The 22699-nt window shown below is 36.6% G+C and overlaps 1 protein-coding gene across 7 annotated transcripts in view; it reads left to right on the plus strand.

Moving 5' to 3' along the window:
* UPF2 (UPF2 regulator of nonsense mediated mRNA decay) overlaps positions 1 to 22699 on the plus strand; it is a gene marked incomplete at its 3' end in the record, with an annotated part of 71701 nt that overhangs the window by 13178 nt on the left and 35824 nt on the right. For 6 of the 7 annotated variants that reach the window (XR_014227960.1, XR_014227961.1, XM_082309952.1 and 3 more), the window contains exons 5-11: positions 255 to 452; positions 2327 to 2476; positions 8829 to 8932; positions 9462 to 9547; positions 16577 to 16685; positions 17957 to 18070; positions 19270 to 19386. Coding sequence is in view for 5 of the 7 variants with exons in the window: in XM_082309952.1 (XP_082166078.1) it covers positions 255 to 452; positions 2327 to 2476; positions 8829 to 8932; positions 9462 to 9547; positions 16577 to 16685; positions 17957 to 18070; positions 19270 to 19386 (878 nt within the window). The remainder of the gene's footprint in view (positions 1 to 254; positions 453 to 2326; positions 2477 to 8828; positions 8933 to 9461; positions 9548 to 16576; positions 16686 to 17956; positions 18071 to 19269; positions 19387 to 22699) is intronic. The other variant, XM_082309955.1, reaches the window with a different exon arrangement.

Raw genomic sequence — 22699 nt, forward strand, 5'->3', positions numbered from 1 at the left:
CTTTCTAATACCACATAATGTGTTGCTTGATTTTACTTTCACTCTGACACTGTCTGTCTTTTCTATCAATGGCAAATTTACAATTTTAAGATAGCTTATTGATATGTCTAATATTAAGATTGGGTTGCTAAAAGTGGTAGTAATAAATAGGTTAACATGTTTCTAAAAGTATTTTTTTTAATCTTTAAAGGTGCCTGCATTTAGAAGGTGAGAAATTTGTGTACATAACTTTCTTATGGTTTCACTATTTGCAGAACATGGACCCGGTATTGATATTTTCACACCAGGAAAACCTGGCGAATATGACCTGGAGGGGGGTATCTGGGAAGACGAAGATGCTAGAAACTTCTATGAGAATCTCATCGACTTAAAGGCTTTTGTGCCAGCAATTTTGTTTAAAGATAATGAAAAATGTTCCCAGAACAAGGATTCCGGCAAAGATGAATCAAGAGGTAGAACGCTTAGATGAGTATTTTTTTAAAATATCTTGTCGAACAGGCATGCAAATTTGATGGAAGTAGTGAGTCTCCACTGAAATAATTTGTGGTGATCAGGACAGTACATCAGTTTGGATGAATTTTTAGGGAAGAAACTATGTGGGAATAGGGATTATATCCGGGTGTGGTATTTAAGGAAGGAAAACAAGTAAATGCATTTCAGTATCGGTAGAATTTTAAATTTAAAATAATTGGGGATTAACCAATGGGAGTAAACATTAACTTTTCTGTGAGAAACCTAAAAGTTTACCTTCTTTGAAAGGTGTTACTGTTAATTTTGTTTTTTCCACTAAGTTGTCAATGGTAGCCGACTGTCTCAGTATAAAATTCCAGTAGGTTAAAAGGCCTGGATGGTTCCTCACTTCTGATGCAGCCCTAGGTTCACAACCAGGCATTGGTAGACTTTAGTTGTAATGGGATAAAAATGACATTCACCTGCACTGGCTCAAAGTGTAACAGAAGATGCATGTTTGGATAAGAGCAGTGTTTTGGTGTTGAGAAAATGCCAACAAAGACACAGGCTACGTGGTTTTCTAACCACATTTTCTATGTGGTTTTTCTACTCATGCAGTAGGTCAGTGTTGAGTATTAATGGAATTTCAACTTTATAGCTCATGGCCTTCTTTCTGATTTCTAAATTCTGAAATTTCCCTGTGAGGATAATTAGATGTTGGAGCAGCTTGCCCAGGTAGACGGGAATCTCTGCCTTAAGAGACTTTTCAAGATAACTGGAAAGAAATCCCCGAGAAAGCTGCTCTGAATACAGTGCTCATTGACATTGAGCAGAAGGTTGAACTAGAGACCTCACCAAGGTCCATTCCAGACTAAAGATTCTGTGATTCTAAACAGGTTGCTTGCTTTGTGAGTCTGCTGTTTCCATGTGACGTGTACACTGTTTAGTTGTCATGTTTTTGTTTGAAAAAATTAAGTATTTTAACAAAGTTACTTGCCTTCAAAATTATTTCTTTTGTGAAGCATAGTCTGCAAATGAGGCTTGAAGGAGGCCTAAAAGAATAGTAAAATGTTGTGGATATAGCATTTTTCCAAGAGATTACTATGCTGGACCAGTGTTGTTCAAGAAAAACATTAGCTATTCCTTTCTGAATCTTCATCTAGAGATTCATAGATTATTTGTGCTCAAGGAAAATATGGTTTTTATTTGACCTTCTTCATAGCACATTATTTCTTCAGTCTCTTCTTCCTGTTTGCTTTTTGCTTTTTTTTTTCTTGGTCTGTATAAAATACTTTCTCTTTACCTTGCTTTGACAATTTTGTTATCAGTTGAGCTTTGAAGAATATGCAGTGCAAACATTAAATTAGAATTTGTACCTTTGAATCTGGCTCTTTTTGAATAATGTTTGTGATATTCATTTACTGGGGTTTTGGAGGATACTGTTTTTCTGTCTGACCTTCCCAGTATGCAAGGTTTTTTTGTTTGCACTTTACACGTGATGGCCTGGCAATCAATTTTAAGCACTTTTGGACTTGGATTGCTACATTTCTGAATATCTTGTTCTGTCTGAATTGTATGCATGTCATCCAGTGAAGATGTACCAGGTATAGTTCAGAACAAACCAAAGCACTAAAAACTGTTGTCAATCCTTAAAAGTTTTCAGGCATACGGGTAGAGCCATATGAAGCGTATCAAACCACTGAGACCTAACCCATAAGACAGTATAGTCTCAAGAAGTAGATATTCTTTTCCACATTTCCTTTTAATGCAACTAAGACACTAAAGAGATGTAGGTTTAGCAACGTGAGTCTCCCTGTATTCTAATCATGACTGCGTGTGTTTAATAGTTCGATATTTTGACTTGACTTTTAAATAGATTCAAAAGATGCCAAAGATAATAAAGAAGCACCTGGGAGTGAGGATTTGGAGTTGGAGCTGGAGAACCTGGATATTAATGATGATCCTCTGGAGTTAGACTGTGGAGATGAGGCAGAAGATCTTACAAAAAAGCTGCTTGATGAGCAAGGTAAAAAGAATTGGGTTTAGGAGTTTTGTTGTTTCCTGATTTGTTTTTTTGAGCTTGATGGTTTTTAGTCAGTAGATAGAGTGACTTCAGGGAGAACTATTTATTGATTTATGAAACTGTAGTAGCTAGAAACTCTTAGGATTGTGGTAAAAAATGCATTCGTAACGACATTCAGATACAAGTGAAAAGTATTGTACAGAGGTTTCTGTAGTGAAAGTTATTGAATCCATCATATAGCTTTTAAAAATAAATCAAATGTGAAGGCAGTTGTCTGAAAAGTGACTAGAAGTATGTAGGCTTCAGTGCATAAATTATTTTCTTATCAAATGTGCTTAGGGTACTAATAAAATATTTTCTGCTTTTAACTTCTGTTGAAATCTAAGATTCAGCTCTGCCTTTCCGTCTTATTAATCGTTAAAGACTTTCCTTTTGATGTTATGGCTTTACATAGCAGGATTTAAGAATTCTAACCTCTGTGCATGAAGGGCTGCAAATGGCACCTGTGAAAATCTAGCTGTGTTAGTTTTACTAGGAGAAACAGCAGCAAAATGTTTCTTAAGAATTCTTCTTATGAGTTACAAGCTTTTCTTTCAGTGGTATTGAATAGTGGGAAAGCAACATCAGGTGTTAAGAGCCAAATTCATAGAGGAGCAAGTGAGGTGTCGTCTTTGAGCCCGGTTTGTAAGACACATCGGTTTTGCTGCTTTGGATTTCCAAGGACCAATGCAGATTCTTTTCTTTAATTTCTGAAGCAGGAAACTTGTTCTGTGTTTAGAATGTGGAAAAAAATAACATCTAGAGTCCACTGGCTGGAGATTCTGTGGCTTAAAAGTGAAAATCTTACCTGATCTAGTGAATTTATAGTCTAATCATCCTCTTGCTTGAAACTGCATTGGGCTTTAAAAGCTAAGAAGTTTAAGCCAAAACTTCAAGCCATGGAGTTCACATCAAAGCAAAGAAGTTCAGGCCCTGGCAAAGACTGCGTGTCGGTGTTTAAAGCATAGGTTCATCTAACCAAGCTGATGCATGGATCTGTGGGTTTGGACGTTGGGTAGCTTGAACAACTCCTCAAAGTACTAGTCTCTCTCAGCTGACAATAGGGAAGGGTTAGGGCATATGGGTCTTTAAGTTGGATGCCTCTCTTGTGTACCTAAAGTTAGTTGAGCGGAAATTAAGATTGGGACTGCGCTGGTCTGTGACACCTCACAAATTCGAAGAAATTAGACAGCTCCAGAGTCAGATGGTTTCAGATTCCTTCTGAAAGGAAAACTGTCAGGATAATTCTATGTAATATTTCCTTAGGTTTTTCCTTTCTTTACTCAGACAGGTTGGAAAAAGCCATACCTTCTGGAATAAATTTTCCCTTCCATTTATATTCTTCTCTGAGTAGTCATCAGCTCATTAAGCTGGGTAAGATGTTAAGTTTTAATTGCAGGACGTTCACCTTTAGTGAGTTGTTACCCTCTGGTCAGAGCTCTCAAACAAAACAGTGAAGAGCTTGGTTCCAGCTATCTGTAAGGGAGGTACACGTAGGCATTCTCTTGGAATCAAAAGGAAAAAGAGCAGTTCATTCTGGATTGGTCATAGCCTGCTAGATAGGCCAAAATACTTTGTCAATAGACATCTAAAGGAACGTGGATATTTCCTTCTTGTTTTTTTTTTTTTTTTTTTTGAAAGGATTCTTCACTTGATAGGAGGATGAAGATTATTCCAAATCTAAAGACAAAGCCAAATAACATGAGAGTGAGATCCTGTAGAAATGAGGAAGGAATAACAGGAGATGAGATCAGAAATAGAAGATGCAGTTTCTGTATAGTTCTAGCTCACTAGGAGGCAATGCCAGTTTGAGCATGTACAGGAGCCCAGAAGGGACTGATGATCATGCTTTTGATTGTAAAAGGAAGGTGATGCATGCTTTGTCATAATATAAAATATTAACCATCAATACTAGTTTCTATTTTTAAACTAGCTGTTGACTAAACATATTCCCATCTGAAAGGTTAATCTAAGGTGTCTTTGTGAATTCTATGCCTTTGTCAAATTTCTTTGATACTGACAAGTAGCTTCATAAATCAATGATGGAAATTAAAATACATATGATCACCAAATCCTTGTTCTGCTAGAAAACTAGGCTATAAATTAGCAGCATATAAGTGTTACTTTACTTGAAACATATAAAGAAACACAATGATTGTTTTTTTTTTTTGTTGTGGGTGTGGAATTCTGAACACCCCTAGTTGGTAGCACCAAATAGACAGAATTAACAAAAATCTTAATTTAGATGTTGTTTCAAGTTCTGTGATGTATTTCTATCTAGTGAACCCATAGATTTTTTTCAGCCTTTCTCTTAAGTAAAATTCACTTAGGTTTGAAATTAGGAAAATTAGGTGTCCTTCAGCTGCAAAATATAGCTTTAATTTTCTTTATATGTACAGAATTTTTGTGCATCTGTACTTGAGGTAAGGTAGTAGTAATGTTTTGTGCAAAGCCAGCAAAGAATGAAACCACTGTATTATGACTCTATTACAAACATAAAACAGAGTATTTCCAGGTTGAGATGGGCCTTTAGTATAAAAAGGGAGGGTGCACAAGGTATAGCAGGGTCTTAGATGTAAGGTCCAAGATGAAGGAAAAAAGCAGCTTTAGTTATTATGATAGTCTGGGGGTGCGGATTTCGTTGGCAGAGGGAATAAGTAAATTATAGAGGGGAAAATAGGATAAATAGGGTAGACAGTCCAGTCAGACAGTGGGTACTGCATATCTTCGGTTACTTCTACATCTCCTCTGTCACTTCTCTTCAGTCTTTCCTCCCCTGTCCAAATACGAGGGAGACAAGGCAGTTTTCCAAAGCGTGTGTTTTTAAAGCAGGTCTGCCCTGGTGTAGCATCTTTCACAGCATTGCCGTGCCTGTTTCTGCGCTTTTTTCCTAAAGGTTGGAGTCCATAGTCAGCTAAGTCTGAGATATGACATGTAAAAGGAAAGTTGATGCCGTTAGTTGAAGAGGTTTGCTTACCAGGAATTCAGCTAATTTATTTTGTTTCTCTATTGTGTTAACTTTGAGTGAATCTTAATTTTCTTATTTTCGATATGCTCAGGGAAGAGAGAGGGAGCAGATAGCACCGGAGCTGAAAATAGTGACGGAAAACATGCTGAAAGAAGTGAGTTTTGAGGTTGTTTTTAAAAGAGAAGATAAAATGTTAAAAATGAAGCTGTGTGAATGGAGACAGAGATGTTAAGTAAGGAATGGCCAGGGTAGAAGCCATCAAGGGTACTGGGAGCAGGAGGAGTCTGATGTTAATATATATCTAGCACCAGTTTTTGTAAGGTTGGTCAGCAGCAGAGATGATGTGTAGCAGTGAGTATTAAGTCAACCCTGTTAATTTTGCTACACTGTTTAGAGAGCTAGCAAAGTTCCTATCAGAAGAGCAAGAATTAAAAAAAAAGATCTAAAAATACTCATTAAGAAATAGTTTTTGGATTTGGAAGTCTTGTGAGACCAGATTCTGAACACATTGCTCAGCGAGGCTTTGATTCAACAAGATGTTAAACATTATGCTTATGCCTAAGTGTTGTACAGAGAGGGGGATCCAGCCAACAATCTGCTCACAGTGTTGGTTTGTACCATCTGAATGTGACGGCTCCTGCACAAATTCATTACAGAAGCTCATCTCACAGAGGAATAGCTACTAGCATTACAAAAGCAATTCTGTTATTTCCACTGTCCGGGTGATACTATACAAAGTAGACTGAAGCTTTGGGGCAGAGTGGATTTTCTAGGAGAGAGCCCTTTGTAAGGTTATAGTTTTGTAAAAATTGAAAAAAGATGTGAACGATAAGGGAGCCAGCGCTTTCTTCAGAAAGTATGTGTGCAGGGAGAGGGGAAAGCAAATAACTGTTGTTACTGAACCAGAAGATTGATTGGCACCAATCCTTGCAGGAGAACAACTTCAGTAAGTCCTTAGGGTCTTCTCACACTTTCTTCCTGAAAATTGCAGGATTGCATGCATTTCTGGTTAAATGTAAAGGTGTTTAAAAAGAAAAAATAATTTTTCTTACTGTCTCTAGAATGATCTTACTGCATGATTTGATCTGCACCCAGACAGACTATTACAAATAGTCTAACCGTAATTGTTATACATTACTACTTGTAAATTTTTAAAAGGAGGTAATACAGTTTTAAAATGTAGTGATGATGAAAGACTGGAACTCAAGAGGATCAAAGTGAAAAGCAAGAAATGAACTCATTTTTTGCATGAATTGCATACTTAAAATCGTTGTTTGCCTTAGAGAAGGAAGCTCTGACCATTTCATTTCCTGTCACTGTAAAATTCTTAATTTTCTGTTTTAAGTCCCAAACCTGCTTCAGGTACTACAAAAAAAGCCTTTCCTCTTAGAAAGGATCCACCTACTGATGAGAAAGAAATACCTAGAAATATAATGTGAGAATATCTGTAGCCCTCCAGTGAGGGAGAGGACCAGTGAAAGAAGAGATATATTTGGGAACTGTTGAAATTGAATGTGATAGCAGGGTCTCTTGAAAGATTGTCTTGAAAAGTGACTGAATTGTCAAAGACATTTTTTTAATTTATTTCAAGAGCATTGAGTCAGTTTGAATAGAAGACTGAGGTGAGACAACTAATGGCTGTAAGGGAAAAAGGGGAAAAAAAGAAGGTGTGGCTGTAAATATCTAAATGGAAAAATGCATTAAAACAAGATTTGGTAGTAAAATTGTCTGGTTTGAGCTATTGCATGCATCCTAGTGAACTCTAACTTTGAGTATATGGGTGATGAGAGAGTCAGGGTTCCTTAAACTTAATGGTCCTCTTTTGTCGGAGCATCTGGAACCTCTTCCTTTTCTTCTTTTTTCTCCTTTCTTAATGAACCCTTCTCTTGTTCTTCTGACTTCTAGTTGCCTGTGCAAGAGAGGAGGCGATCATTTGCTTCAGTCTCTGGCATTTTCAAGATAGGGTAGCTGGTAGTGTTCCTTGGAACAATTCTTAGTGTTTCTCTACCTAAGCTCAACCCCTACCCCCAGCTGTCTCCAAAAAAAACCCAAGGAAAAAAAGTCTTTCAGTGTAGCATCTTTGTTTTCTCTTTGCCTTTCACTAACTTGAAAAAGGATCTTCAGTCTTGTATGCTAGTTTAGCCTGTAAAGACAAAGTGACTTTACCAAGTCTTGGGTTATTTTGTAGTTTATTTGGGTGCAATTTCACCACTACCATATTCACCTTTTTGAAGGCTGTCTATCTCTGTTCTCCTTTCAAAAACCTCCTAGGTATTCTTGTTACTGCCGAACGTCCTCAAACTGGAAGGAAACGAAACATCATCGTGTTCCTTTTTCAGGAAGCAGTGTTCTTTTGTGTTGCTTTGGCCAAGGAAGGGTTCTTCCCAAGCGTTTGTGTTATAACTCATTGTTTTGGCTCGTGTTGTGCTCTATAGCACAACTAGGCTCTTCTCTAGGACTTAGTAAAATCTGGAAAATTTTTGAAGCGTACCACATGTTTTGCAGTTAAAGGGTAACTGTAGGGGGATTGGTCTGGTGAGATCTTCATAGTTGATACTAGAAAATCTGAATTTCAATGGTAGAGTTGTCCCGCAGTCTTTTACTTGACTAGTGTTACTGACTCAATTAGTAGATACAGGTCGCTGTCTCTGCTTCCTATGTTGCAAATTACATGGAAGCATTTGCTTAAAAAAACAAGTTGTCACTTGCCTTGCAATTGCTATGTGATCAACCCTCCATCTGTGTCACTATGGTTCTATACCCTGGTTTCTGTACAGCTGAAGGAATTGAGTTGGCCTCTAGCTTTTACATGAAGTGAAAAGATGTCAAGAACATACGAGATGAAAGAACGGCCTTAATAAACATTTTTGATCAAAAATTCTATTTCTTCTACAGGGCAAACATACATAAAAGAATAGAATCCACAATTGCATTAAGGTGTTTTGTTGTTGTTGGTTTTTTTTTATTTATTTATTTTTTATTTTCCCCCATGTTTAGGCTTTCTTGTGGTCCTCCTTTTATCACCTAAAGAAATTACCATAGTTTTCTAGGAATATGTATTTGTTGTTACTCCTGACAGTATAAATTAGGAGGCAGGGAACTTCGTGAATAGGAAGACAAGTTTTAAAGGTGATACTTTTGGCTTTTGTCAGCATAGACAATCAATGGATTTTTTTTGTATTAAAAAATGAAATTTTGTATTCATCTTTATATCCTAGTTTTTTGAATCTATGGATGAAAATTTAACAGCTAAACATTACAAATGCACTGTCTTTGGGGAATGTGATTGTAAATCATTATATTTCATAGCTTAAAGATGTGTGCTGCTTGTTTATTTCACTCTGTTAGAACAAGAGGATGAAGAAGCCAGTACTGGATCTCATTTAAAACTTATAGTAGATGCTTTTCTTCAGCAGCTTCCAAACTGTGTCAACAGAGACCTCATAGACAAGGTATAGTCATAGTTTTCTTTTTTCTCCACTCTTAAAAGCTATAATGCTAGATCAGATTGATCGGAAATAAAGATTTGAAGCTTTGGAGTCTAGCAGTAGCTGAATTCATTTTTAACCTGCAGGAAATACTTTCTTTTTCTCACTTAGTGAGCCATTGCCCAAATACCAGGTGATATTGGTTTTGTCTGCCCATTCTCTTATGTTTTAGTTTGTTTTAGAAGTAGACTTGGCTTTTTCCTTTTTTCTTCCCATCATTCCCTGACCATTTGCTCCCCATCTACCTAAAGCTGCTTTCTTCCTTGTGTTGATCCAAAGAATCAGGTTATGTTCCTGTAACTGGACATGTTTTCTAACTATGTCAGTTCTAGACAAAAATGAAGATTTTTTTCTTTACCTTTTTTTTTAAAGCAGCTTCATGTAACAGGAATAGCTCTGTAAAAGATGCTTTTGAAAAGCATGCTATATTGCTTTAAATAAAAAAACCTGCTGCATTAAAGGTGAAGTATTATGTTGACTTTTCTCTTTATAGGCAGCAATGGATTTTTGCATGAATATGAATACAAAAGCCAACAGAAGAAAACTAGTACGAGCACTTTTCATAGTTCCTAGACAAAGGTAAGAACTAAAGGCGAACAAGCTGGATCCACCCTTTGGTTATTTAACTTAACATACGTATATGTGTTTTAGCTGTTTAAATTCCTGAAGACCAGTGCATGTTTCAAGTTGCATTTGTTTATTCCTGGTGTGCACTTCTGGAGTCATCTGTGCTGGAGCACCAAAAAAATATGTAGGATTAATGATCAAGCAATTCACCACAATATTTTGCCATAGCAGTGTAAATTTTTTTAATAATTAATTTCTCTTTTCTAGTACTGTGTGTTTATAGTGGATCTTTTCATGACTCTTTTTAACCATGAAAACAACAGCAAAACCTACCTTCTATCAAAAAAGGAGGATGTATCTCATTCAGGAGAACTTGTGGTTTTTTTGTATAAGAACCTATGAATAGTTAGAGCACAATGTAGTTTAGGAAGGAGGATTTCTTGTGATATGTTAATTCTGAGTAAGTACATAGCCATTGTAGCCTTTTATCTTCTGGAACAGAGCTGGTTTCAGGCTGGCCAGTTTAGAGAAAGCAAGGGTAAGAGTGTGAGCCTGGCCTCTTCCTTCTGTGTAGATCTGTCCAGGTAGAGTTTTCCTATTTCTCCTTGTCTCTCTCTTTGTGTGAGAGAGGTCCCTGCACTTACAGGAAGAGCCTAGCTTACAGAAATGATTGCAAATATTGAGATAAAGTTGTTAAATTCATTGGAAGAATAATGTATTTCTCTGCACTCTGGTAAACTTGTTCCTTAAATAGGTGCAATTATGAAGGAGTCACTTTTCTTGCTCCACCTTGCCCTGTTTCTCCTGAGAGGTTGTTTTGGTGCTGCTTTTAGTTTCAAATGTTTCATCATCATCTTGGATTTCCTGTTAGAGGTCACACCACTTTGATTCCATTCCCTTCTAACACTGGGGAAAAAACATGGTTTGTTGAGTGTCTGTTTTGTTTCAAGGCTTGCATAGACTACTGCATTGAATAAAGACTTTGGTGTTTTATTTTCCTTATTTTTAATCACTTAGTTCTTGCATTGTGTTTTCAACCTTAATTCTAGGCTATTTCTACATCCTGTCTGTAATAAGCATCTGCTGTGCTAATAACCCTGCTCTTAGTATATAAACTAATGGTTTGTTTGCTGACTGTATGCATTAACCTGACTCTATGTTGATACTCGTTTTGCAATTAGAAGTGCACATAATCTTTCATTCTCTTATGTATTCTTTTCTCTGAAAATTATAGTTTTGACACCTCAGTCTTTGGAGACCTTGATAGAGGCCTAATTGTGCCTGAAATATGAATTACTGACAGCGGAGGCAGGCAGTTGAATATCTTCTGTGTCAGATGTAACAAGGTGCTCCTCAGACCAAATTTATGACGTAGAGGAAATAACCTTTCTATTTATCAGCCTGCTGGTAATCATGAAATGCATCAAAACACAATTTGACAGGAACTTTTTCTCACAGCCTAGAACAACTACAGCAATGTAAATCAGCAGGATGACTTGGACTTTTGTCTTCAGCTCTACCATAATAGAGAATTTTCCCTGTTTGTTTGCAAAATGGAAGTGGGTTGTTGGCTGGTCTGTGAACATACAGTAATATTTATACCACTGCCCTGTATTTCTCCCTGGTGCTGTAGACTCCAGATTGCTCAAATTGATCATTAACTCTTGGAACCTCTTTGAAGATACGTGATTTCCTTGCCTAATCCACTAAAGTGTACTAGATGATAATGACCTAAAGGAACTTGTTGACGTTGTGCACAGCAAAAGAGGTAGTTCCAAACAAGAACAACATGTGATGGCTTGTAAATTCAGCAGTGTGGTTTCATAGATACCATGAAAGCAAAAGTTAAAATTCCTAGTGTATTGTGGTATTAAAGAAAGATGTGTCTTTGATCGGGCTGTACTAGGAACACGGTAAGTTGCTAGAAATGTATATAGTCTCCACGCTGCCAGTGATTTGTTGTCTTCCCAATGGTAGTTCCATTATCCCACAGACTTCTTTTAAAAATAATAATAATTTTTAAATTGTTAATTTTTCTGTAGGAGCTCAGTAGACTAGTATAGATGGTCCGGTTGGTTCAAGGAGCTGCTATCTTCATTGCAGTTCTGTTCTTCAATAGTTGGAACTAATACTGAAGCAAATGGCTCAGCTGATCACTGATGTTCTTTAATTATAAATATTAATTATTAATTATTCTTACTATTAAGGAATACTAATATTCCATGTACAATTGGTTTTTTAAATACCTTTTTCTGCTGTCTGCTCTGAGACCTACTGGACTAATGAATACTTCGGCTTCCAGTTGTAAGATCTTCAGTACAGTTGTATGTAGCTGCCTGTTCTTTTGCCTGCATTAGTGATGCCCGTCTCTGGGCTACTGAGCAGGAGAAACAGGATATTGACTGAGCTTCTTGTTCTGAACCACAACAGTTGCAATGAAAATACCAGCTGAATTGCCCATAGATGCAGACGATTTTGAAGGGCAATCTATCCTAATATTTAAGTTAGCTTTATTACTGCAGTTGCTAAAGGAGCAGTTCTGCTTTCTGTCTTGAAATCAACGTTCTTCACTCTGAGGGTGGTGAGGCACTGGAACAGGTTGCCCAGGGAAGCTGTGGATGCCCCATCCCTGGAAGTGTTCAAGGCCAGGTTGGATGGGGCTTTGAGCAACCTGGTCTAGGGGAAGGTGTCCCTGCCCATGGCAGGGGCGGGTGGAACCAGATGGTATTTAAGGTCCCTTTCAACCCAAACCATTCTATGATTTATAATCCTTGTGGAAACACTCCAGGTGTGTATATGGCACACAGTACTAACAGTTACTATAAAATGCTACAAATTCATTTAGAAAATTATTTGACACACTGCTTCAAAGCTTTGTATGCTGTGTATTAACAATGTTTTTGCTTCCTGTATCTCTTCACTGAGCCATAATGATATGTCTTTACCTTCTGTTCTTGTTGTCGCATACTAGTTTTTACTGATTCCAGGAGTTTCTGCAATAGCTCTCAAGCATACCATGAGAGAAGAAAGCTTGTTGTGGTTATGTTCTTGAGGAGGTTTTTTGGCAGGTTGTTTTTTTTTTTATTTTTTTATTTTTTGTGAAAGGTTCAGAGGAACAGTGTCCTTATAGGATGTAGATAAAGCAGTGTATTTTCCAGAAGCATCCTTGTAGGATGTAGATAAAGCAGTATATTTTCCAAAAGCGTTTAGTCTCCAAGCGTATCAGATAATGCTGTCTAAGTCTAGCTATTGTGTTGGCAGCCATAATAAGATATTTCAATAACAGAATAAGTTCTGTTTCTTCTCTTGAGAGATCAGTTTTAGGAAATGTGCAGGCACAACAATTTTAGCAAGAAAGTACAAAACTGGTTTCGTGTTTGAGGAGTAATGCAGGCACTGTCAAGTCAAAGTCATTATGCAGTGTTGCCAGGGAGCTTTCTTGCTCCCATTAGGGTTGGATAGATCGGGACAAATGCAGGATTCTTCAAGACAGAAAACTTAATTTGACAAAAAAGGACGGGTTTTCCTCAACTAACTATAGATTAGTGTTAGAATGCAAAATCATTGCACTGCTCTGTTGAATACTTATGAATGGATCAGATTTACATTTTCAGCCGCGATTTGAACCTCCAACCCAACAGAACAGAAAGCCTTTTAAAAAGATTTTTCAATGCTACTATACAAGTGGCTTTCAGATTTACATTGGAGAATTGATTTATTAGCCTTTTAGTTCAGGACTATATAGTTTGCACTAAAGCAACAGTGCAGTGATTTAACCCATACTGCTCGCAGCTTTAGGGCATTTATCTGTAATTCTTTGCTATCTAACTGAATTATATTCCTGTACAGATACACATAATTATTTAACTGCATACTGCAATTTCGTTGAATTTTTTCAACTTCAATATGAGAAATTTGAAATATCTTTTTAGGCCTACAATTCTAGACAAATGCTAAACAGTAAATAGGGGCTGCTGTGGCTTCTGATTTTTTTTTTTTTTTTTTTTTTTTTTGCCATTCCCATCTATGGTGACCTATGAAGTTGTAAGTTTACTAACCAAGAGATCTGTTGTTCATCATATGGAAATTTTTAACATTATCATTGGCTGTTCTTAATTCAGCAGTTAGCTGCTTCTTGAGTGTTAAATAGTTCTGAGCATTTTAACTTGAAAGTTGTAAGCGTCCTGTATATCTGCCTTCTTTCAGCTCTTTATCCTGAGAATCCTCAGAGCAATGTCCTTTTTGTTCAATTGAACTTGACTTATCAGTGTTTCAGTGGCGTGTCTCATTTGAGGATAAAATTGAGGGATGTGCTTGAGATAAGGAGTTTATGCCAGGGCTAAGAAGCAAAAGCAAAAAGTGCTTATCTGAGAGCGTGCCAATTCCACAGCATCATTCTCTTCCCACTGATGAGCAGTGTGGGTGGCAGTTTGTACCTGTTCAGGCCCTGCGTTTATCAGGATTACAATTATGCTTGTGAGGCAGGAGTTCTTGCTCTGTTGCTTCATTCTTTAAGCTGTCTTTCTGGTAGAATCCCAGTTAACAAATGTACAAAATACTCCGCTCTTTCTGGGTATAAAATTTTGGATGCACCTGTTCTAGAGAGATTGCAATTAGGACTTTAATTGAGCAAAGTTGGGTGTTTGTTTTGTTTTGTTTAAATAAACTAACCTTTTAATTTCTGCAAAAAAAGATGTGCTCTTAAATATTTCACTGAAGTGCAGTCCATGTGATCCAGAGATCCAGAGTTGACTAGATTTCAATCCAAGGTATGTGGTCAAAATGACAATGGTCAGAAGTAGTGGTTATTCACTATGGTAGTTTGTATTCAGAGTGCTTAACACAGGCTTCAGAGAGTAACTGACTCATCCCTGATGCTAGATCTTGCTTCATAATGTGGAAGAGCAGGAAGAGAAAGCAATACTGTGGGTTTTGTGGTTTTTTTTAGTTCATTTCTGCCCCCCTTCTCAAGAAAAAGAAACGCCTTTGGAGAAAACAAACGTAGTTAGCTTAGCCTTAATGCAGCTACCAGTAGATGGTGCCACTGATACTGCAATCTCCACATCTGAACAGGAATTTTTGTCTCCCCTGTGAGAAAGGGAATGGATTCAGTCTCTGGTTGCCAGTTTCACAGTAATTGACTCAAGGCTTTTCCTTATTATATTTCACCTATTTAGAAATACCCAGTCTTAGTATTCTTCCCCATGAAGAAGCTTTTTGTGGTCTGTGAGGGAATAACAACAATGTGCTCTAAGACTTTAATTTTCCCCCAGGTATGTTCACTTTACAGACATGAAATTATTATCTCTCAGCAGGCAGGTACTTGTTCAGACCACAATAAAACTTTCTGCTATTTGTCTTAAAAGAGATGCCTTACAGAAATCCCTTCAATTAAAATATACACCTTCAATCCAGCCACAGTCCTTTTTTAGTTTAGCTTTTGTATGTGTGCATGAAGTAATGAGACTTTCACTTCTTCTCTGAGAGTTAATGGCTAAATGCTTAATAACATTGTAGTAATTTGCTGTAGCTAGTCATCCTTGACTGTGTGTTCCAGCAAGCTTGAAAAATGTAAATACTGCTTCAGTTATTGATTAACAAGAGAGAATAAAAACTTTTAAATAGGTAACCAGGATATCTGCAATGTTTCACCAGGAGTTTTATGTATTATCAGGAGACTGCTTAGCTCTCCCTCTTTCAGGTAGTACATTCTGATGCTCTAATCCACAATTTAAATACATAATTGTCCCTCTTTCTGTGAATGGATATTAAAGATCTTGGAAATGTGCTCTAGTGACATGGCAGTAGAAAGGAGAGGGGAGGCAGTCGTGTATGCTTTGTTTTGGGGTTTTTGTCTTGATGCTCTTCCAGTTTTACTTTGTGCCAGGGCAAGCTCTATGTATCGACTGTGCTTTTAGATTTTTTCGGCAGCATCTCTTTTTTTTTTTTTTTTTTTTTTTTCCTCCCCTTTTCCCTAGCAGTAGGGAAAACCTTAGTCCTTCATAAACTCAAGATCCATTTTTTCCATACAGGCAATTTCTCACTTGAAGCATGCAAATTTAAGATGTTTCTCTCCACTTAAAACAGTAGGCTTGTTCTACAGTTCATCTGTTTACAATACTAACTTACCGTCTGAATATAAACCAAAAATACTTTCTTCAGCTTGTTAAAAGACATTATGAGGCCTCAGAGTGCAGTTGGTTTCTCTGCATTTAAAAGTGATACGTGCACATTTATGCAAAGCAGCTGTGTTATATTCTGTGTCCTGTCTCACGATGCCACAAACCAGGTTTAAGGGCATTTATCCCATTTTTACAACCAGACAGTCTTTAATGGAAAGAAACAAAGTACAAACCAAGGAAAACACAAATTACCCTCCAGAATTCCCTAAGGTAAACATGCGATACTATGAAATGAGAATGAAGGCACGTAATCAAGGAAAGAGAAAAGAAAAAAAGGGAAGTTCTGTAGAAAATTTTGAAATATTACTATTTGTGGGAGTACTACTGAGTTTTGGGGAAAAGCATTGCCACATCACATCTGCTGAGCTTTGTTTTATGTAATAACTACTACGTTCATTTAGAAGTTCGCTGCCTTAGAAATAAAGATGTTCTTACCTTCCTGGTTATGTCTGCTGCTACTCCAAAAAACCAAAAAAAAACGCAATAACAAATGGAGTTGTCTGTAAGAATTTTTCATTTTGCATATTGAGAGGAATACGGATTTTGTTTGTATCTAGTAATTTCTTAAAGGTCGAATTCTGTAGTTAAGATGGTGATTGGCATTCACCTAAGGCAGTAGCTTTGAAAGGAAATTAACTGTGAAGGATTCCAATAGGATGTGGTAGTATACCTTCTTGTATTGTTATTTTTAAATGATATTGCAATCTGAAGCGTGAGCCCCTAAAATTGCAGGTACATAGTTCTGTCAGTATACGCACATTCATTCTTTTCACAAGTAAAACGGTAGCCATACTTGTAGACATAAATACATTTTTGTCTATAAATTAGTTATCTATTTTATCATCTCCTTTGTTTGCAGGTTGGATTTGCTACCGTTTTATGCAAGACTGGTTGCCACATTGCATCCCTGTATGTCTGATGTAGCAGAGGATCTTTGTTCCATGCTGAAAGGGGATTTCAGATTTCATGTATGTTTTATTGATCTTGGGTTTTGCATTCAAATTAACCTATCTGATAATAGTCATCCTTTGGGGAATAAAATAATGCTCGATATTATGTAGATGATAATTCTTAAATTCAGTGACTATCTTTCTGTCATCTGAGTGGATTTGTTCTAGAATACTAGATTTGTACATTTAAAAAGATTTTTTTTTTTTACAACTTACCATATATGTTTGCATATATAATATTAAAATGAACTGTACAACAGCTACAGCAAAAGTTGCAAAAATTAGAAACTGTGCTCCAACTGTAAGTGTTAAGAGTTTTCTGTAAATTAATAACTTGCATTTAAAACGAGAACTGACCTATTCTAACAACACATTCCCCGCTACAAGGTTACTGTTGTAATATAGTGGTTACTATTGTAACGTAGTGCTTAATTCAAATTATTTTTTACAGTTTTCATCAACCAAAATTCCTGTTCTTCACAAATGTATTTTTCAGTGTTGTTTCTTTCACTTTGTTCTAAATTTTGTAATCAAATTGGTTATGGTGCGCAGTGATGATTCCTTCACTGTTTTCTGAGTTTTATGGCAGTTCATGGATTTCATTTTTTTTATTTCCCAATATTGACACGAAAAATGTGTATGAATTGCTCAGGCTTACTTAAGTCTTAACTCTATGAAGTTAACTGTTCTCAGGAAAAGCTATTTCTGTTGGAGAGAAATACAATTTTGTGTTTTGTGGATTATGTTTAGACATAGATACAAATTTGTACTTTGTTAGTAAAGTTATGCTGGATGTCAGTAAATTTAAAAGAAAAAAAGAAGAAGAAAAAAGTCTGCCCTTTAAACCTGACTTGAAAAAGCTGTCAATGTTTAATATTTCCTTAGGGACTATGCAAGTGGGGTCCTATTCATATAGAGACTACTTATCGATTCTAAAAATATAGAATTCTATAGAATCTAGAATACTTAACCACTACTTCACTGTGGCAAAGGTGGGGTGGCCACGTTGGTGTGTGTCTAGAACTGTAGGTAAGTTAGAGGACTTAACGTTTTTTGGGGGGCAGCGGGATGGGGAAAGAAATTCAAAAGCTTCTGAAGAAACAAGGTAGTAGAGAGACTTCTAGGAAACCTGATGATAGATGAAGGTAGAGCATAAGGAACCAAACAAATATCAAATACTTCTGAATTCCCAAGTTTATTAAGCACATTTGGGTCAAAGTAATTTATAAGAGGTAGGTATTTTTGAGGGCCTAAAATCAAATGTGGGTGGTTCCTTTTTTTTTTTTTAGGTGAGAAAAAAGGACCAGATCAACATTGAAACAAAGAATAAAACTGTGAGATTTATTGGTGAGCTTACCAAGTTTAAGATGTTCTCCAAAAACGATACTCTCCACTGCTTAAAGGTTAGTGTTGTGATAGTCCTGTACTACTGTATATGCTGATACTGTATCCCCAGCCTATTCCCCTTCATATATCTATTGCCAATGTTATCCATTAATCCATTGCTTATGATGTTTTAAGCCCTGATGTCTGTTGCTACTGTGTACGAGGAGACTTTTATAGCTGTTCTAGAAGTTAGAATGGTTTAATTTTGCTAATGGTAGGAATATATTAAAATAAACTTCCACCTTTGGACATAACCAAATTGCTAATAATTTTCTTTGTAACGCAAAGGTAGACATTGCTGCTTATCTGCTGTATCTTGCAAAACTGGAAGTAAGCTTTTCTTTCCATTATGTTGATTTCAAGTCATCTTTTTACAGAGAAAATAATAGTAAGGGGGAGGGGTTAGAGGCAGAAAGCTTTTCAGTGATGGAAGGAGATGCTTATATGCCATCTTAGCAGGTGTTTTTGTTTGCTGAGGAACAAAATAAATCTTTGGAAAGCATTAATCTCTGGCTGTATTATCTCAGTTTGCATGCTGATAAACGTTCAAACTTATCTTTGATGTCAATTCCCAAATTAAAAATGGGTTGTAAAAATAAAAGTGCCTTTTATAAAAGGTGGTTGAAGACTCACATGGGTTAAGATTGCTGCCTCTAGGAATAGTTTCTATTCATTGACTCATTAGGCATCAAAGCTGAATTCTTAAAAATTATAGGCACTCATTATTTTTCCTCTCTCATCTATAAAATATTGTAAAATGCAAAGCTCTGTTAATTTTCAGTTGTTGCTTAACTTAAACAATACAATTAAATTTGATGTGCTTTGAGGTTATTGTGTCCCTGTGCAAGATTGTGTGGTGGTTTTCCAGTCTAGCAGCAGGAATTTTAAAGCAGATATAACAGAGTTGAAAGGGGTATGTGAGAGATTATAGTGTTTGTTTTAATATTGTAGGGTTTTTTTGCTAGGCTTAGGAAGCATCCTGGTCTTAGGTTTCTGGAGCCTAAATTTGCGGTCTAGACTGTTCTTATAATGCTTTTTCAAATGAGATTAATATTTTGAATTTTGTTAACATCTGATCAATGAAATCAATTTGCATTTTTTTTCTTAAAGAATATGGAACACCACAATAGTGTAGAGTCTAGGAGATATAACTTACTGTTTTCTGCAGTTGAAAAAGATGTTTAATATGCTGTGTTTTTATATAAATATATATCAGATGCTTCTGTCAGACTTTTCTCATCACCATATTGAAATGGCATGTACTCTGCTGGAAACCTGTGGAAGATTCCTCTTTAGATCACCAGAATCTCACCTAAGAACCAGTGTCCTTTTGGTAAGAAAAACTCATCATCTTTTGGGGGAGGGTGTCATGTACTGAATTAAACCAATTACTTCTTTTATTTCCTGGCTCTGTGATGTGGTCTGACCATAACAATGATTGTGACTAATATCTTAATTATCAGTTACAGTGTTTGAGCACTACTTAAGTGAAAACTTTCATTAAGTTTTGTCTTGAATGCTCAGGGAGGGTAACATTCTTGATTCTTTAATAAAAACAGAGACAAGTATGGGAGGAGAATGAACCAGTTTTCCTGAAATCTTGCCTCCTCGTTGTGAAATGGGGTTGAGATGGACTGGTGTTACATATGTTCAAGTCCTAGGCTGCTTTGGCACTATCAGCCTTTGTTTGTAGTCCTACGGACTTGTACCATCTTGTTATTTATAGCCTGTCCAGTGTTGTCTCAGCTCTGAGATTGCACCTCCTCTGAGAATAGCTTTCTGAAAGTATTCTGGAGACCAGCAGTTGACCTATAAATCTGTTCATGACTTAAAAGAAAATGTAAACAAAGAATTAAATTTCTGAAGCAAAAAGTTATTGCTTTTGAACTACATATAATTGAGAGATAGGGCAAAAACAGAGGATGAGATTGGAAGAATGTGGTAGCTGTACCTGAACATGCCTGAGATACTACTTGAGGGGAAAAATGGTAGTGAATGGAACCAGAGATGATAAGATATTTCAGCTGGAGGTGAAGACAGTTGTGAAAGAGGTGGTTTCTGTGCCCTGTGCCTCAAGCTGCGCCAGGGGAAGTTTTGGTTGGGTATTAGGAAAAACATCTTCACTGAAAGGGCAGTCAGGCACTGGCACAGGCTGCCCAGGGAAGTGGTTGAGTCTCCATCCCTGGAGGTATTTAAAAGACAGGTAACGTGGTGCTCAAGGACATGGTTTAGTGGTGGACTTGGCAGTGCTGGGTTAACGGTTGGACTCGATGATCTTAAGGGTCTTTTCCAACCTTAATGATTCTATGATTCTATGATCTGGGGTTCTAAACTTGAAGAAAAAGTTTATGAAGACACTAGAGGAAGGAGTTTTAGAACTAGAGATTGGTAATTGAGGTAAGAGTAGAACTGGTATCCATAAGTCTAGATAAGTACTGGCAAAGATTTAAAAATAGCAAGGATTAGCTTTGGGTCTTTTTTAGTGTATGAGTTTGAGCCCTGAATAATATGTTTACTGGCTTGAGAGTCAATCCTAACACTCTGTGTCCTAGGCAAGAGACTGAGTCAAACATGGTTGAAGAAGTCCTTCAAAGATAGATACTAGCAATAGGAAATTACATTAAATTAAAAGCAGTTTAAGCAGATACAGACCAGCTACTAGACCACGTTGTTGTATTAGAAGTCTGACTAGATGTTTTAAAGTTCCCTTCAAATCCGTGCACTGCAGGAAGAATATAGACATGTATATCTGCAGTAAAGAAAGTAGTCTCTGCGTTTGGGGGAGAAAGGGGACGTAGCGTGCCCTTCTAGAAGGAAGCAGTTGAAGTGTTTGGAATCTCTTTCTAGAGGCACAGCTCTTAAGCTGTGGAATATCATTGTCTCTGCTGTATTTCTCTCCTTTCTTATCAAAGCTGAGGCTTAGACTTGGCAGGTCTTTCTCTTCAATCTATAGCCTCCCTTCTCATGCTGTAGAGTTAATGGAGAAGCAGTTGTTGTGTACTTTGGTATATTGTTGTACAATTTCTTTTCCACAAAATGCTATTTTTTTCTGAACCTCTTTGAATGTCATAGCATTTGTTGCAGCGGTGTAGTCACAAGAGGAAAGAGATGGACAAATTAACTGCAAGGTCTGGGCTCATGCTTTTTGTTGCAGTGTACTTTGTATCTTGAAAGGTTTGAAGCAAAATTTTCTAAAGGTTTGCCAGCTGATGTATTATTGTTAAGTATATTCCTTTCCATAATCAAGTATTTTCCCCCTGAAAACACTGTTCCATTATCTTTAAAAAACACTTTACTCATTGCTACTATTTTTTTGTAGTTAACAAAAATTCTAGAAATCAGTAAAAAATTAAATACCTTTACCAGAGCTGCTTTTTGTAACTGACAGCTTTTAGTCTTATGCACTACAAAAATGCTGATTGTTAGCGGTATTGCTGAAATCTGCTGCATGAATGCTAAACACGACTTAACTGTGAAATGTAAGACAAACCACAAACACTGTTTCAATAACTGAGGCTTAAAGCCTCACAAGGTTTCGGATAAGTAGTCTTTTCTTATGCATTGGGAAACTAGGAGAAGATAGAGATGGTGAGTAAGTTTGGAATATCTATTGATTAAGATGTAAAATAAGCTAAACAAGATGGCTGTAGAATATAAATCTAATAGCTGCATCTTCTAATGTTGCCCTATAGAAACTGTAGAGATTAATTTTGACTTAAATAGTGTTATAGAAATTGGATCATAGTCTTATGGTACCAGTTAGTGTTAACCGTAGAAAAGATTACTCCCAAAGCGAGCTAATTAGGATCTTGTGGTAAAAATCTAAGTAAATGTAAAGCTGATCTTATCAATGACTCTTATGGGTACAATTAAGGTCTGTTGATCTTCCAAATAATTATTGGTCTTAATCTTTACTGCTGATGATATGTTATGTAATAAGATGCCAAACAGGCTGTATGTCTCCTATTAAAGACAGTATTGCTTTGTCCTGGTGTGGAAGAAAATCATAGTTAAGAATGGATTTTAAAAGTAATTAAGGGAAAATGAATTTTCAAGAAGCAAAGCGTTCTGTAAGAGTGACACAAACTTAGCAGCACTAAGTGACTTATTCTAGAGATACATTTAATGATCATGTTTTGGGTTCGTAGAACTACTGTCACGTTTTGCAAATTACTTAAAGATTCTTCTTTTATCAGGGCAATTTTTATTTCTGTTACTCATTCTTCTTGGCAAGTCTTTAAAATTCAGTGTCCTTTCTGTAATTTAAAATATTAATGTAAAGCTAACTTGGCTTTAGGATTGGTCTGTTGATAAATGGATTGTTTGAATTGGTGCTTTGGAAGGAAGATCAGCATTATCTTGATCTATGTTTCTGTAGCATAATCATGTTGTTATGCTGTTGTGGTCTTGTTAAAAGAATATCTGAAGTTTTGGTATTAAAAGCCTTCTGATGCATTTTTAATCCTTTAACTTAGACGATTGTGTTAAATTGTCTTTTTAAGCTTCAGGGCAAGACCGCTTGTATTTATAAACCTCTGGAACTGAAGCTACACGGGTGGCTTGTTTCTCGGAGTGACTCCTAGGTGGAATTGAAACTGTGGGAGAACACAGAGGCTGTGACAAAGTAATTGTAGTTAGAATGAGAC

Source organism: Platalea leucorodia (assembly GCF_965183815.1).
Source record: "Platalea leucorodia genome assembly, chromosome: 4".
NCBI lineage: Eukaryota > Metazoa > Chordata > Aves > Pelecaniformes > Threskiornithidae > Platalea > Platalea leucorodia.